The sequence below is a fragment of the Physeter macrocephalus genome, chromosome 1 (genome assembly GCF_002837175.3).
Source record: "Physeter macrocephalus isolate SW-GA chromosome 1, ASM283717v5, whole genome shotgun sequence".
Lineage (NCBI taxonomy): Eukaryota > Metazoa > Chordata > Mammalia > Artiodactyla > Physeteridae > Physeter > Physeter macrocephalus.
The window spans coordinates 46,099,778-46,117,930 of NC_041214.2; the positions used below are offsets into that span (position 1 = coordinate 46,099,778).

At 41.0% G+C, this 18,153-nt stretch overlaps 1 protein-coding gene and 1 pseudogene across 3 annotated transcripts in view; one reads left to right on the forward strand and one right to left on the reverse strand.

The window, feature by feature from the left end:
- UBE2E2 (ubiquitin conjugating enzyme E2 E2) overlaps positions 1-18,153 on the forward strand; it is a 384,777-nt gene that overhangs the window by 172,598 nt on the left and 194,026 nt on the right. Inside the window, exon 1 of one of the 3 annotated variants that reach the window (XM_028490278.2) lies at positions 408-466. The exons of the other annotated variants lie outside the window; for them this stretch is intronic. Within the exon in view, the coding sequence (XP_028346079.1) occupies positions 423-466 (44 nt within the window). The 5' untranslated portion in view covers positions 408-422. Of the gene's footprint in view, positions 1-407; positions 467-18,153 lie in introns of those variants that run through there. 3 annotated transcript variants of the gene reach the window in all.
- On the reverse strand, positions 14,294-17,386 carry LOC129391463 (tigger transposable element-derived protein 1-like; annotated as a pseudogene).

Sequence of the window (18,153 nt, forward strand, 5' to 3'; positions counted from 1 at the left end):
TACTGTGGCCTCTCCCGTTGCGGAGCACAGGCTCCGGACGCGCAGGCCCAGCGGCCATGGCTCACGGGCCCAGCTGCTCTGCGGCATGTGGGATCTTCCCGGACCGGGGCATGAACCCGTGTCCCCTGCATCGGCAGGCGGACTCTCAACCACTGTGCCACCAGGTAAGCCCTAGCAGAGTGGTTTTAAGCAAGGAAGATTTTCATCTTAAAGGGATCATCCTGCATGCATTCTGCAGAATGTTTGGAATGAGGCAGAGTACATGTGGGGAGCACAGCGGGAAGGCTGTTGAAAAGTAAGGTGGTAGTCGGGAGTAAGGTGGAAGATGGATAGAAGTGGGTAGATCAAAACGTATCTGGGACGTCAGATAATCATGACTTCACGTTTTATTGGAGGTGAAGGATGAGGAAGAAGAACTGCCAATGAGGACTCCCAAGATATCAGATAGAAGATACATACGTTGCAGGTGAGTCCAGAGAGTAGAGGGAATGTTCTAAAAAGAGACTGAGGATGTACTGTACTTTGCTGATATACTGAGGAAGTTGAGAGCAGTGGTTCTCAAGGTGTGGTCCCTGGACCAGCAGCCTGAGCATCACCTGGGCACTTGTTAGAAATATGAATTATCAAGTCCTGCCCTAGACTTACTGAGTCAGAAACCCTGGATGTGAGGCCCTCCGGTCTGGGTTTTAACAAGCCCTCAGATGATTTAAAATTTGACAACACCGTTCTTAGAGGCACAATGGAACGGTTTAGAAAGAGGGACAAGTGAATGTTAGAGCTAAGGACTTGATTGCTTTTGCGCAGTGACAGAACTTTTGAGCAGGGGTCAGCAAACTATAGCCAGTAGGCCAAATCTGGTCCACTGCCTGTTTTGTTATAGTCTAGAACCTAAGAATGGCCTTGTTGGTTTCCGTTGTTTAAACGAGCACCGAGGAAACTTGGGAAGTAAGATTCCTCAACACCGTCTGTTTTCTTCCAAAATAGTCGTGACGTTTTGGAATGTCTGATCTCACTGTCTTGGTCTTTCTCCTCTGTCCAGCTTTGGAAATGGATGGCATATCACCAGGAACCTCAGAATTCAGGTCTTAGGAGAGACAGGATAGTGACAGCTTCGGATTGGAAAAGTTTAGAAGACAAATTTTACTTTTTCCCTGTACATTCATGGAGAACTTGGTATAGGGATGTATATTAAAGGGATATATGCTGAAGTGAACATTTTCAGCTCACCTCTGTATTGTCAAAGTGGCATTTTACTAGGTTTATTTTTTTATTTCTTTGTCAGTAGAGTAAGTCTTCTGAAAACTATTAGAAATGCCGTCTTTCTGCGAAGAGATTTCAAGAAATTCTGGAGGCAAAGTTTTTTATAGCCAACGCCTTAACGTTGATGATGCATCTTATTTCTTTAAAATGGTCTGGATTTAAACCTTGAAATCAAGTCTCAGAAACACAAACTTCATATTAAATACTTTATTAAGTATTAGTATAATTATGAGAAAACTAGTAGAATACACACTTTTTCTTCTTAGATAAAAGTTAAAACTGTATATGATGAACTTGGAAGTAAAATGAAAATTAAAAATTTAACATGTAAAAACCAATTCAAATTACTTACAAAACCGTGTGCACAACTCAAGTTTTCTTCTCCTGCCAAGCAGTCCCTTTCCATTATAATTTACGGTTCACTATTTGCATTATGCAATATATTTATTTATGTTAACATGTTGCTAATGTGAAAGTGGAAGAAAAAATACTGTACAGACGATTTCTGGACTCTTTCTCACTTTGCTGAAGTACTCGCATTCTTCTTTGGCACTTGAGTTGAGAATTACACTCCTTTCTCTACTTCAGGGCAGGTTGCTTTTAATTACCCCCTTCTCTTGAAGATTCTCGTACTTCGGAGCATGAAAAAGGCAACACATTTCTGTCTGAACTATTGCCATTCCATCGATAAAACAAAATGCTGCTGTTAGGGTTTTATGAAGCCCCGCTAATGTTGTTTTGCAGAGATTCTGAGCTTATATTTTGCAAAATAGCTTTGCCAGAATACCAAAGTCGGGAAATCATGTTTCTGTTAGAAGAAAACATAAACATTCCTTCAGATCAGAATTATTGACTAATCTCTTTGCCTAATAAACCACATGTAGTCATAACAGAAAACAGACAAAAAGGAATGAAGCGGGCCGTTTAATTTATAGATGAGGAAAAATAATAGTGGATGAGTTGACGTGTCGTGTGCATAGGAGCCTATGGCTAGCAGCTCACTCTTAGAGTTCATCCTGAGATGTGCAAGTGGACATACATATCCATGTGAATGTGGGTGTGTGTATGTGTGTGTATATCTGAAACCCTGCTTCCATGATGCCATGCCTTTCAGTACTGCAGTTAGGTACGAGAATTCACTTACTGGCCACTTATATAGAAAACCAGGTTCCATATCAAACTGTAGTAACCTTTAAAGCATCAAATTCATTTTTTCCAGCCTCAGATTTCTTTCCCTCTCTCCCTCCCTCCCTCCTTTCATCCACTCCCCCTCCTCCCCCTCCCTCCTTTCATCCCCTCCCCCTCCTCTCCCTCCCTCCTTTCATCCCCTCCCCCTCCTCTCCCTCCCTCCTTCCATCCACTTCCCCTCCTCTCCCTCCATCCTTCCTGCTTCTGCTAGTGCTTGGGACTAGCTCTGGGTGCAGGAGATACAGCTGTGAACATGTCTGTGTTCTCATTCAATTTGCAGTCTAGTGTGGTGAGACAGATAGTAACCAAACACAAAGTGAATAAGAAGATAGCAGAAGTGAATACATGCTCTGCAGACAAGTAAAACCTGGGGTTCTGCTGGAGAATGAGTGGTGTTCCCTTAGAGTGGATGGTTAGGGAGGTCCTCTTTCAGGAGGGGATAGTTAAGCTGTGCCCTGGTTGTCATAGAAGGAATCATCATGTTAATATCTTTGGGAAGGACATTCTAGGTGGAGAGACCAGTGCAGAGACCCTAGGGCAGGAATCAGGTAACAGAAAGAAGACTGGGTGGCTGGAGTATGGTAAAAAAGGTGGTGAAAAGATGAGCCCGGGGCAGCAAGCAAACGCTTTGTAGGCTAGGGAAGAAGTGTGGATGAAATAATCAAAACAATAATAATAGTAGCAGCCACTGTTTATTGATTCAGTTTACTCTGTGCCAAGTACTCTACTTGGCATATTACCATCTATGATCCAATTTAATTCTCGAAATTCTATGATATAAATAACTGTCATCCCCATTTTTCAGATGAGAAAACTGAGGCTCCGGAGTCCATTTGCTTAAGATCACATATCTATGAAGTGGAAACAAAGTGGGATTTTATTTGCACCCTGGTCAAGTGTGATGCAAAGCTGGTGCTCTCAACTACCATGCTGTAGGGAATCTGTACAGTTCTTAATTTTCACCTCTTGTCCCCTTTATCCCTCAAAAATTTTTCTTATTCAGTTATGCAGGTGCTGGGGCATAGCGAGAGAAGCCCATTATATTCCATTGAAACTGGTTTCCAGTCTTCTTTGTATTTTATTTCTCCCATTTGTCACTCTAGGCCCCTTCCTTGGTAACTCACACTGTCTTTATTGGCAAAGAATATAAACTTAGAATAAGACAAGGGCGTTATGCAGCTGCTTCCAAGCAATATCAGCCCCAGGACAGTGTTCCTGCTTGATAATCATTGATACTTCCAAATGAAGTATGCCAACATTTGGGTAAAACACCATTTCGGCCAGAACAATTTTCAGATTTTCTAGTTTCACTAAAAATTAGTGGGTACTCCTTAAAAAATGAGTACTAGGTAAGGGTCAGGATTGATAATGTTTAGAAAATGTTTTAAGAACTTTAATCCAGCAGCTGATATTTTATATTTCAGAAATACATTAGTTATTTTAGGTACAGTGTCCTGAAGATTTTCAACCGTTTTTAGTTTGGATATTCTTTGCAGGGAAAAAAAAATTAAAATTAAAAATATATATATATATATTTATACTCCTTTTATTAAATACAGAATAGAAAAAATAATTTTATCTGACATTTGTCTCTGGGCATATAGCTGAGATGTCATTAGAATTACAGTATATGAAATAAAGTTAATAGGCTAGTCATGTGCTTTTAAATGGGCATATATTAGCAGTAGCACGAAGGCTCGTTTTGATTTCAGTAACTTTCCAGAATATCTGCTGTCTGATCCAGCACGAGACCCTTAGTGGTTGTGACACTCAGTTGAAGGCTCAGAGTGAGCCTGTGGCCTTAATCTGGTGCCTGTTTGGACACTAACCCTGGGTGTGGTTGAGCCCCGCCAGAGTACAACCACAGCCCAGCCATCCTTGACCTGCCTCAAGCTTGATGGGCTAAAGGCGCCCGAGGGAAAGGGTCCGTGGTGGCCACAGGTGCAAACTGGATGTGTCTTTCAGAGAGTGAGTAGCAGTGGCAGGCTAGTTTGCTGGGAGGTATTGGAGCTTGCTTTGTAAATGGTTTATACTTACTCAGAATTAAATTAACAAAAGTTCTTGCATAACATTGGGCAAAGATTACCGAAAAAGAACTTCATGAAACTGAAATGAATGTAACTTCTTGAATAGATGTAATTATTTTTGTATAGTTATCTCTTAACTTGCCCTTTGCAGTGCTTGATCTGAGCATTCAGAGAAATACCCATAGGCAGGACTTCATGGACGTTGCAGTGACTGTCAAAAGCAGATAAACACTGCACATCTTTCAAACATCTCCAGTTTCGCTTTTCTGGGATCTAGTAAAATGAGTCTTGTGCCATTAATTGCCAAGGCCTAATTTTAAAATCCAACCTTGTGTTTTGTTCAGTTGTTTGTAGATTGTGGACGTGAAGTGATTCAACAGTGTATTGAAAAGTTCTATGTTCACTCGGAACACACATATTCAGCTTTCCATGGAGTAGCATTGCAACCACATAACAGGGCTCTGTCATCAGCCTGTTAAATCCTCAAGAGTAATTATGTGTGATGAATGCCATAGTAGGATAGTAGTGACTTTAAAGATAAGCCAAGAGAACAGACAAAAAGCACTCTCTCCTTACACCAAGGGGAGAATCAACCGTGTCAGTGACCAGAAAGCGGACCATTGGTGGTCTCTCATGATTGCTTCTCTGTGTATCTCTTTCTTCCTGCCTCTCTCCCCGCTGTCCCATTTTCTCTGCAGTCCTGTGCAGGGACTGGATGCAAAGTACTACTGATTGTATTTCAGAAACAGAACCTCTGCCCCTAATCTCTTGATTCCCCTCCTTTGACATTACTTTCTAAGAGAATGGTGTTGGATTACACAAACACACACACACACGTGCATGCAAGCACACACAAATACATTTATTTCTAAACTCAGTAGTAATGAAATTCTGCATGTCAGAATATCATATGAGGAATATCTGTATTGGTATTTCTCGAACATTGGCTTTTTATGTGAGTGCAATAAGATTCGATGCCAGTATTTATTCTTCCCACCCCTCCCTCCCCACGTAACTCTGCATTTATCAGAAATAAATGCCCAAATCAGTGGAGTGTTTCTGTAACGGGTAGGAATTACCTTAGACTTACTACCCATAACCCACAGGCTTATCATCATTTTTTAGCACATAAACCAATTGTTCCTACATTGAGCTGTGAGTTTTCCTTGTTATTTGATGAATAGATCACTTGAACGACTATTAGAAATATTGCATTTGGAATTGAACAAGCAAAGGGTTAAAACTGTCTACTGGTTTTCTTATTTTTAATTCTGTTTTATGAGTGTGTTCATAGCAGTCCCACGTACCTTGTTTTGCAAAGATTTTTTAAGTCAGCATTTTTGGCAGTTTAAGAAGCATGATTTTATGCTCTGTGTTTAAGATAATTGCCAACTTCAGCTTTCAAATATTTGTCAGGCCTAATATGTCTGTGCTCCACACTCCTTTGGCAACAGGCAGAGAGACTTTGCCTATAAATTTTCTTCGGTTTTCTGCACTGTCATATTTTATTGTGTCTGTATTGAGTCCAAGGGAATTGGAGATACGAGTAGTTTACCACGGTCTGTGTCCCACTCTTCTATTTAGTTCAGCCACTTTGTTAGTATTAGGAAATTTGGCTTGTATACTTTGACTCAGGTATTTAGGTGTTTCTCTGATGTGAAATAAAGTGTGGACAAAGTTGATGCTGCTTATAATCAGTGCATTTTTGAGAAATACAGCAACAGATTTCTCTACAATATGCTTGGGTTTGTTTTCCTTTAAAATTTTATAGATAGGAAGTCATATGGTATAGTATAATGTGGTACACAGCTTCAGGTTTGAATTCCAAATCTTTTTGCTTCGTAAACTTGGGCAGGGCATCTAACTCTCTGAGCCTTTTCATCCTTTTTTTAAAGCGTGAACGATACACCTCCCTCACTGAGCTGTAAGAATGAAAAACAGGGTTATGTAAAACATCCAACACTGTGTCTTTTGCCTTTCTTTAGCCCTGAAGTCCCAGCTCTCCTTAGTGGTGGGTATCAGTCAAAAGTCTGGTCCTCTGACACACAGAAATGGTTTTTCAATCACAGCACGTTGTCAGTTTTTACCAGCTAGTAGGAAGTCTGGGTCCTGGCAGATGGTTATGCAGAGTTATGACTTTTTCAGCTAGTTTTCCCCTGTAAAATTCTGTTCAGGACTTTCCTCAAGAATTCTAAACGTCAGTAATAGTTGAAAGGCAGCGGAGGCGTTGAGAGCCGTGCAGGCTCTTGGCTGGCTGCTGGCCGATAATGGGCTATTCACTGAGGTGGGGAGCAAAGGAGGAACATGAAGCAGGTCTGAGTGAGACTGAGGTGGGCTTTAACTTTACTTAGAAACATTTCTAGTTCCCAATATTACTCAGTTTAGGTATTCGTAAATTTGCATGATCTGTCCTTTGGAGACACCCTTTTATCCCCAACTCAAATACAGATCACAATAACAGAAGTTCATGGCAGTGCTGATGTCATTCAGAAGAATTGACTGTTTATTGAGTTTTCCATGACTGGTGCCATGTTAAAATCTCAGCGTCTTTAATGACACTTTTCTCCATGAAGAGCATCTTAGTAAGCATCTAAATGTATGTTTGTTTTAAAAAATGAATAAAGACAGTCACTTGAGTATAAAACAGGATCACTTAGAAGTTTTATATCAGCTGCCTGAAGGTGGTACCAAAAAGTAAAAGCCAGTGTTAGTCTGTCCAAGGTCATGCCGTTCATAAAGATTTGGCAATGTAGAGAACAGTATAGAGATTCCTTAAGAAACTAAAAGTAGAGCTACCATATGATCCAGCAATCCCACTTCTGGGCATATATCCAGCGAAAACCATGGTTCGAAAGGATACGTGCACCCCAGTGTTCATTGCAGCACAGTTTACAGTAGCCAAGACATGGAAGCAACCTAAACGTCCATCGACAGAGGAATGGATGAAGAAGATGTGGTACATATATACAATGGAATACTACTCAGCCATAAAAAAGAACAAAATAATGCCATTTGCAGCAGCATGGGTGGACCTGGAGATTATCATACTAAGTGAAGTAAGTCAGACAGAGAAAGACAAATATCACATGATATCGCTATATGCAGAATCTAAAAAAAAAATGGTACAAATGAACTTATTTACAAAACAGAAACAGACTTACAGAACAAATTTAGGATTACCAGGAGGAAGGCCAGTGGGGAGGGATAGTTAGGGAGTTTGGGATTGACATGTACACACTACTATATTTAAAATAGATAACCAACAAGGACCTGCTGTATAGCACAGGGAATGCTGCTTAATATTCTGTAATAACCTAAATAGGAAAAGAATTTGGAAAAGAATGGATATACGTATATGTATAACTGAATCACCTTGCTGTACACCTGAAACTAACACAATATTGTTAATCAACTATGCTCCAATAAAAAAATAAAAATTAAAAAAAAAGATTTGCCAATGTATTTTCCAGTTTTCTTCTTCCATCTTTTGCTGCCTGCCTCTTTTGATTCCCTTTTTTGTTTCTTCCTTTTTTTGTAGAAATGATGCAGCATACTGCAAAGGGCAGGTCAGGCCCTAGGTTCAGATCCTGGCTCTGTCACTTACTACTTGTCTGATCTCAGAATGATCTGTTTAACTCTCTGAGCAAGCTTCCATTTCCATATCTGTTAAAATGGAGAGAATAATGCCTGATTTATGAGGTTATTGGGAAAAATGAGAAAACAGATTTCAAGGGCACATTTAGTAAGCAGGAGTTTTTTATATTATCATTAGGCATCCAGTTGAAACTACAGAGTAACAAATTTGATGATTTGTAAAAAAGCTCAAAACAAATTTGATGATTTATGGGTTGCTAAATAAAAGATTTTGGTTAAAGAGGAGACTGAAACTAACAGTTAAAATGAGTTTCCTAAAAATTATCCCTGAGGTTATCCCTGCTAACCCTGTCTTCCGAGACCATGATAATTGAGTCGACTGTAAGAAAGAGGGGATGACGAAGCAGTGCTCCTGCCAACTTTAAGAAAATGTGTGTGCCCAGAGGCAGGCGTGTCCAGCCTAGTCAGAGAAAGTGCTTTAAAATCCAGCCAGCAGTACTTGAGACTTCCCTGGTGATGAATTGCCTGCCAAACTCTGCCACTGAGCATTCAACTTAATTCACTTATCTGTCTTGGCATATAGCTTCCTTATAAAGCCAGGGCCCTCACAGGGGGAGAAAGGTCGGCAGGAAAGCCCATTCCAAATCTTAAAGCGACCATACTTAGTGATATTTTGAATTCATGGGCTGTTTTCTTCCCAAACTCCCCAATTGTTTTGGAGACGTATATTTCTTCAGTTTCACGTGCTAAAGATATTCTCCAAAGGATGTCGTCAGGATGGCATATCCTTTCTTTTTCTCAGGAGAGCCCTGACTTTCAGAACGGCCCAAAAAAGAGGACTTGCCACTATGCAAGTGGATGTCAAGCCCCTTCATACCCTCCTTCTCTTCCTCCCTCCCTCCCTCCCTCCTTCTCTCCCTCCCTCCCGGAGCCTGTATCCAAAACTAACCTGTCATGTTTCTTCTCTTTTTGTTTGGGAAAGAAGTTAAAGCCCCAGGTGAGATCTGACACAACCTGGCATCATGGAATCAGCCCTAGTTGTCTACATGTCTGTTCTTTGGTTCTGTGACCATAGCTAGGATCTCAGTGTCCACAGATGTCAAATTATGTCTTAACATTCTGATGTCTTGATTAGCTGGAGGGTTCTTTTTGAAAAATTTTAAACTTGTAATTGTGAAAATGTCCAAACATACACAAAAGTAGGGAGTGAAACCCCAGGTGCCTAGCAGCTTCCGCTACCATCAGCATTTGCTGGACTATTTCATCTCTCTCTCCTGCACTTCTCCTCCCACTTTTTACGGTTTGGGGTTTTTTTTAGTGTGGAGTATTTTGAAGAAAATGCCAGTCCTCGTTTGATTATACTCCTAAGTTTCATTATACATGCCACGGAAAACCGAAAACATTCAAGTCTTTTACCTATGTCTCCCTTCCCTCCCCCCACCCAACCCCAGGAGAGAATTACCAATACTACAGAAATGTAAACATTTCTGTTTTCCAAAGATTTCTGATTTTATAATCTTGCTTCAGCAATTCTTTCTTTCGTTCATTCTTTCTTTCATCCACCCTTCCTTCCTTCCTTCCTTCCATCCTCCTTCCCTCCCTCCCTCCCTCCCTCCCTTCCTTCCTTCTCCTATGCATGCGGGATCTAGTTCCCTGACCAGGGCTTGAACCTGGGCCCCCTGCCTTGGGAACGCAGAGTCTTAACCACTGGACCACCAGGGAAGTCCCAGCAATTTTTAATGTGAAGTTTATAGAACCCTGGGTGGGTATGGGAACCTTTAGAAATTAGTACAGCTATTTGTATGTTTGTGTATTTGTAGTTTGGTTTGGTTTGGTTTGGTTTGGTGGGGAGATCAAGTGATATCTTTTATTAAAGTTTTGAAGGAGTCCCTGGCTGGGAGAGTTTGAGCCTGGGTAGAGAATGTGTAGATAAGGTCTCACCTGATCCTGAGGCCTTGCATAAGTGGAAGCACTCTTTGTACAGTCGAACCTTGAGAAAGAATCTATTAAAATACACTAGCACAGCATGATGGTGTCTTTGTAACATAACATTGAGCTAATTCTGCTTACAATTCTGTATTTAGTGAGGCAGAGCCATTTAGGAAAAGACTATAAATAAATGCTGTCCACACATTTTTGGGAAAGGGTTATCTAAAGCTAGATAGGATATATATTTGTGGCCCCAAGATCGAGTTATCAGTCTCCTCCAGTGTCTGTAAAGAAATACAGCTTTTCTCTTTCTTTGTACTAATAAAATGTTTTCAAGAGAAGGCCATTTAGTATTGATTTGGGTTAGATACCTTATTTGTCAAAAAATGGCTATAATTTATTTGGAAAAATCATTCCATCTGGGTCACACTGGACATCTAAATCTTTAAATAACACACGTGCTGCCCCTTTGGTCCTTCAGCACTCTCTCCCAGCCGGCATAGATGTGAGTTTAAAGCTGGTAAGTGTGCCAGCCCTGGCTAAGGCATTAGCTCTGTTGAAGTGTATCATTCTGTTGGCCTCTTGCAGGTCCTACGTCTTTATGGTAAGATATACAGAACCTGAATTAGAAATGAACTTTTCCCAGTTTAATACCAGAGTTGGAAATTGGGAGCAGAGTTTTGATGACAGTGAAAGCTGCTCACTGAAGCAAAACCCAGCTGGGCCTCATGACCTATATCTAAGAGTCACAGTTCACAGAAACTCCCCAAGTTTTGCCAATACTTTTGTTTCATTTTCTTTTCCTTCAGGAATACACTTGTTACTTGGAATATGCTTGTCAGTTTTTGTGGTTTTGCTTTACTTAGATGTAATACCAAGCATGAGCAAATGCATAGGGTTATCTTAGCTCATGATGGAGTTCCCTCAGGGATTATAAATTATGCTATCAGAAATCAGTAATGGTTTTTGCATGACTCAGAGAACAGGCTGCTGTATATGGGGCAGTGCTTCGTTTCTACTTTTGCAGGAAATTATTAGATCTGAGTAGCCACAGTACCCAAAGCAGATGGTTGATTATTACACCATCATGAGTTTGGTTCTCATCATACTTCATTATTAAAGAAGATAATTCTGATGGTGTTGTTTGTCCGGCTACCGTTCCAACCATTGGCTTTACTTTCTCAAGAGTAATGGAAAGTGGATTGTGCTGTATCCTTGCTTCTGTTTCAGCCACAATCCTGATGATGAGTGTAGTTAGATGACTGTGAAAAGGGCAGGGTACCACGTGTCTACTGCACCTTTAAATATTCAACACAACATCAGTAATGCAGGAAAAGCACCGAAGGGAGAGTTACACAGGTTGACTGTTAGAAAACAAGTATTGGATCACAGAATGAGAGGTTTCTGTGGCTGTGATAGAATGCCAAACCAAGATCAATGTGTGTACAAAGCAATCAAGTATTAGTAAGATGTACATAGAACAGAAGAACCCTTGGGTAGAATTTTCTAGAAGTAGCCTTATGGCTGCTCCCTGATTAACATGCTCTTACATGGGTAGGAGGTGAAAAGACAATACAGTTCACCCATGAACAGCACAGGGTCCACTTAAACACGGATTTTTTTTTTCGATAGTAAATACTGCAGTACTGTGTGATCTGCTCTTGGCTGAATCTGTAGATGTGGAACCGTGTATATGGAGAGCCAGCTGGAAGTTATACATGGATTTCTGACTGTGCAGTGGGTCATCACCCCTAACCCCTGTGTTGTTCAGGGGTCATTTGTATGTTGTCATTCCTTCTAGTGAAATCTTACCTTCCAAATACTTTCCCTCTAACTTTGTAAGGCAACTGGGAAAAATGGATGCCGTAAAACTATTTCTTTATTTTGAACTCTTTCTGCTATAACTGATGTATGTTCCTCTTTTTTAGGCTCTATTAATTTCTTAGGGCAGCTGTAACAAATCACCACAAATTCAGTGGCTTAAAAACAAAAGGAATTTATTCTCTCACAGTTTCAGAGGCTAGAAGTCTGAAATCAAGGTGTCAGCAGGGCCGTGCTTCCTCTGAAAGGTCTAGAGAAGAATCCTTTCCTGCCTCTTCCTAGCCTCTGGAGGCCCCCAGCAGTCCTTGGAGTTCATGGCCCTCCTTGGCTTTGTAGCTGCATGCATCACTCCAATCTCTGCTTCCATTGTCACATGGCCTTCTTGCCGGCGTGTGTCTCCTCTGTGTCTCTGTACCCAAGTCTCCCTCCCCTTTCTCTTATAAAGATACCACTCATGGGATTCAGGGCCCACTCTAATGACCTGATCTTAACTTAATTACATCTACAAAGACCCTATTTTAAAATAAGATCACATTCACAAGTTCCAGGGCTTAGAACTTGAACATCTCTTTCTCAGGGAGACAAGTTAACTCAATAGAGGGGCCATAATCAGCAATAAGCAGAAGGGCTGGTTTTCAGTGTTAGATTCAGAGTTACGGTTTTATTTCTTCTGGGTTTTATTATAAAATTGTTAATCGCAGAGTTAAAAAGTGGAGATCAGTCTTCTGACATAATGGGAACTTGTGTTAAGTGAGAGATGATTTTACTTTGTACAGAATGTTTTGTTTGGTTAAAATTTTCTGTTTTTATTTTCTCTCGATAGCGTTTAAACAACAATTTTAACCTTTAGGAAATGATTTCTTGATTTTTCCTTTTATTTTTTGTTGCTCACATACTTGACACAGATTTCCAGAAATAGATGTCAAGAGAGTAAATACAGGTGGGAAACAACTGGCTGTGAACTCTGTTGCTGAGCACACACATAAAGGAATGAGGCTTCTGTGTTATGAATGCTTTAATAAACCCTCTAGTGTATTATGGAGATCAAGGTTGAGGAATACTATTAATTGTGAAGTGTATAGTACTTTCAGTTTTTCTTTCTTACTAATTTTACCCTTACAATAGCCCTGTGAAGTTAGAATATGTATTATATCCACTTAAACGATGGGAGAACTGAAGTATATAGAGTTAATATGAATCCTGTCCAGCGCACCAAGTGACGGTATGTGTAGATAACATAAAAGAACAGATCACATGTCCCCTACTCTCAAGGCATTTAGATCTAGTGTGGGGTGCACACAAGCAACAAGCAATTATATTTAATGTAATGTCAGTGCTAGAGGTATCTATAGGCTGTTTTGGTAGCAAATGGGTGAGCTGTGACAGAAAGGGAATGACAATTCTTAAGGAAAAACATAGAATGAACACAGACCATTCCTTCCTTCTGTTTTCCCTTTTTTTTTTTCTCCTTCTCACCCCTCTTCCCCCCCTGGAACTGGCATACAGTTTCTAAGTTTTAAAAAGTTTGGTGAACAGATTAAAGAGAATGATCATTGTAGAGTAATGTGCTCTGAAGGATCAAGTGCAGATATTTCACATCACAGAGCAGAGACTCAGGGCAAACTGTGTCTGCTCTAGTCCAGGGAAATCCAGGAATCAGGCAGCAAACTGTCTCCTGCAGTTGAAGCCCTGGAAGAAGCCATCTCAGCTTCTAAACTACACGTGGCAGTTAAGGTCATCATGGCCCAGAGCATTACCTGAGGTCCTGAGGATGGGACCCTCTGAGGGTCCAGCAGCTTCTGTTCTAAATGCACGTAACCTGCTGGTCTCTGATCCGTGTCTCCTGGGGGAGAGGCAAGGCAAGCCTTCCCTTCTAGCCCTGGTCTTTTGGTTCTTGAGGAGGAGAGTGAAGCTCCACTCCTGCTTTCTCCCTTGGAGACTGAGGATAATTCTGGGCTTCACCTGCATGTCTGTTGGTTATTGAGGGCGTCCTAAGAAGAGTCAGGAGGAAAAAGGGATTGAGGTCAAATTTATATATGCTAAATTAAATTAAATTTTTCAATATTACAACTTAGGGGCTTCCCTGGTGGCGCAGTGGTTGAGAGTCCGCCTGACAATGCAGGGGACGCGGGTTCGTGCCCCGGTCCGGGAAGATCCCACATGCCGCGGAGCGGCTGGGCGCGTGAGCCATGGCCGCTGAGCCTGCGCGTCCGGAGCCTGTGCTCCGCAACGGGAGAGGCCACAACAGTGAGAGGCCCGCATACCCCGCAAAAAAAAAAAAAAAAAAAAAATTAGAACTTAGTAGTACTCCAGTAGTTTCTTCTATAATAGTGTCTCAAGGGCTTCCCTGGTGGCGCAGTGGTTGAGAATCCGCCTGCCGATGCAGCGGACACGGGTTCGTGCCCTGTGCTCCGCAACGCGAGAGGCCACAACAGTGAGAGGCCTGCGTACCGCAAAAAAAAAAAAAAAAAAAAAATAGTGTCTCAAAAGAATGCCAGAAATGTCACAGCTGTCTATTTAACAGTTGTATCATTTTTGGCAAGTTACTTAAGTTCTCTGGGTTACATTTCCTTGCACCAGAAGACTGAGGTACAGAGTGTGAAAATTAAGTACTTAGTGCAGTGCATGCAGCCTTCCACGGAGTCAGTGAACTAACGTTGTTGTTATAATTATATGCATAATTTTGTTTTCAGCAGTTTATGAAAATCTTTAATGCATCATTGCTAACTATGCATTATTAAAATTAATAATTCTAATTGGAATGAAAGTGAAATCACGGTTGCTTGTCTTTGTGTATATTGATTATTAAAATTGTGCCAACAGCACGTTTAGATGACAGTATGGACCTCATATGTAGCTAACTTGTGTTCACGGAAGTGTCAAGCCCCCCAGAGATGATGCAGAATTACCAATGATTATAATCACATATTTAATTCAATAGAATAACTTCATGTATGTAAATGTTGGGCTTTGTTAATAAAATTCATTGCAGTTGTTTGTAATCTCCATTTTCACTATCTTAAAATTTATTTGCTGTGTTTTTAAAGAAAAGATTGTTGTTCATGTTAAAAATCCTTTGACTTATAAAGGACCTTATTTGTACACTAGATCATTTTGGAAGGATATAATTTCACTTAGTAGTAGTAGCAGCAGCCAGACTAAAGTGGTTTCAGAGAGCTTTCAAAGGCACAATGCTCTTAGCTGATGGTTCTTGTTAGCCATTATTGACAAGCTTAAAGTATTAAACCGCTCTGTGTGAAATTAGAGGTAGACTATTAGTAGAATTCCTACTGGTTGAACAGTAAATTCAGACAGGAAGATTGTAGTGTCAGTTCCTCAAGATGTTTGGAAAATGCAATTCAACTAAGTTAAATTTGGACACCTGACTGTTTCTACCATAGGTAAGAGTCCAGAGACAGTTCTTTTTCCCTCGTACCTTTACTCAGGTACGCTTACAACATGATGCAGTGATTCTCAAGGTGTGGTTCAGGACCCCAGCATCAGCATCACCTGGGAACTTGTCAGAAATATACAACCTCCAACCCCTCCCCATACTTACAGAATCAGAAACTCTGGCCTGGGAGCTCAGAAACCTGTGTTTTAACAGCCTTCCAGGTAATTCTGATGCAGCTGAAACTTGAGTATCATTGCTTTTTATCACATTGGCTCTTGGCAATTTGATGGAAGTTTTAAGGAAAAACTGACAAACTAGAGAAAGTATTGCATCGTAGGTAGGGAATCAAGATGCTTATTGAAAAGATAATTTAAACTTCAGCTCATCATGTGGTTAACATTAGGCAAAAATTTCCCTTTAGCTTTGTAATAGAAACAAATGATAAGTGTTTCAAGCCATTAATAAGAAATTCATATTGTATTGATTTCTGCAGTAGTATGGCTAATATCCCTTTGATTATAACTTTTCCTAATGGTGTTTTAACTATACACCCTCAGGGAAGAGATTGGAAGTATTAAATTTCAAGTTCCAACTGTAGTCGTTAAGATCAGTCCAGCCTTAATCGTTTGGTACCTCCCCTTGCCCTGCCTCCCAAAGACTCAGTCTAAATGACTTTATTTCCCTCAACCTCTAACGCTCCTTCTTCACCTTTTGGTGAAAGAGATTCAATTACCTCTGTCTGGAAGCATCCTTTTCCACCCACTCTTTGCCTTGACCTACTCATTCTTTAGGTTTTAGCTTAGACATTTCTTGAAGTAACTTCCCTTAGCTTCTCTGTGTTCCCACAGATCCTGTACCTAGCACTAGAAAGTGCTTGCTTGTGTATTGCTCTGTAGCCCTTAATGCACTATACAGACACACCTCGGAGGTAATTCGGGTTGGGTTCCAGACCACCTCAGTAAAGCCACTATCACAATCAAGCGAGACGCGTGAATTTTTTTTGTTTCCCAGTGTGTATAAAAGTTATGTTTACACTATACTGGAGTCTGCTAGGTATGCAGTAGTGTTATATCTTTAAAAACAATGTACATGCCTAATTTTAAAGTGCCGTAAAGTTTTTTATTGCTAAAAAACGCTAACCATCATCTGAGCCTTCAGTGAGTCGTAATCTTTTTGCTGCTGGAGGGTCTCGCCTTGGCGTTGATGGCTGCTGACTGATGAGGGTCGTGGTTGCTGAGGGCTGGGGGTCTGTGACAATTACTTAAAATAAGACAGCAGTGAAGTTTTCTGCATCAACTGACGCTTCCCTTTATGAACGATGTCTCTGCAGCGTGCACTGCTGTTTGACAGTATTTTACCCACATTAGAACTTCTTTCAAAATTGGAGTCAGTCCTCTCAAACCCTGCTGCTGCCTTATCAACTAAGTTTAGGTAATACTCTAAATCCTTTGTCATTTCAACGACCTTCACAGCATCTTCACCCAGAGTAGACTCCATCTCAAGAAACCGCTTTCTCTGCTCATCCATAAGAAGCAGCAGCTCCTTATCCGTTCAGGTTTTCTCGTAAGATTGCAGCAATTCAGTCACATCTTCAGCCTCCACTTCTAATTCTAGTTCCCTTGCTGTTTCCACCACATCTACAGTTACTATCTCCACTGAAGTCTTGAACCCCTTCAAGTCATCCATGAGGGTTAAATCAGCTGCTTCCAAGCTCCTCTGAATGTTGATATTTTGACCTCTTCCCATGAATCACGAATGTTCTTAATGGCATCTAGAATGGTGAATCCTTTCCAGAAGGTTTCAGTTGACTTTGCCTAGATGCATCAGAGGAATCACTATCTATGGCAGCTATAGCCTTATGAAATGTATTTCTTTAATAATAAGACTTGAAAATCACAACTACTCCTTGATCCATGGGCTCCAGAATGGAAGTTGTATTAGCAGGCATGAACACAGCATGAGTCTATTTATTTATTTGTTTGTTTGTTTGTTTATTTATTTTGGCTGCATTGGGTCTTCGTTGCTGTGCACGGGCTTTCTCTAGCTGTGCCGAGCGGGGGCTACTCTTCGTTGCGATGCGCGGGCTTCTCATTGCGGTGGCTTCTCTTGTTGCACGGCATGGACTCTAGGCACGTGGACTTCAGTAGTTGTGGCACGTGGGCCCAGTAGTTGTGGCTCGTGGGCTCTAGAGCGCAGGCTCAGTAGTTGTGGCACATGGGCTTAGTTGCTCCGCGGCATGTGGGATCTTCCCGGACCAGGACTCGAACCTGTGTCCCCTGCATTGGCAGGTGGATTCTTAACCACTGCGCCACCGGGGAAGTCCCACAACAGGAGTCTTGTACATCTCCATCGGAGCTCTTGGGTGACCAGGTGCATTGCCAATAAGTTGTATTTTGAAAGGAATCTTTTTTTCTGAGCAATAAGTCTCAACAGTGGGCTTAAAATATTCAGGAAACCATGTTGTAAACAGATATATGTGCTGTCATCCAGACTTTGTTGTTCCATTTCTAGAGCACAGGCAGAGTAGATTAGCATCATTCTTAAGGGCTCTAGAATGGTAAATGAGAATTGGCTTCCACTTAAAGTTACCAGCTGCTTTAGCCCCTAACAAGAGAACCAGCCTGTCCTTTGAAGCTTTGAAGCCAGGCACTGACTTCTCCTCTATAGCTATGAGAAATCCTAGATGGCATTTTGTTTAAATATAAGGCTGTCTCATCTACAATGAAATATCTGTTGCTTAGTGTAACCACCTTCATGAATCATCTTTAGGTAGGTCTTCTGGATACCTTGCTACAGCATCTCCATCAACATATGCTGCTTCACTTTGCACTTCTTTGTTACAGAGATGGCTTCTTTCCTTCAACCTCATGAACCAACCTCTGCTAGCCTCAAACTTTTCTTAAGCAGCTTCCTCACCTCCCACCGATTACAGATCACTAT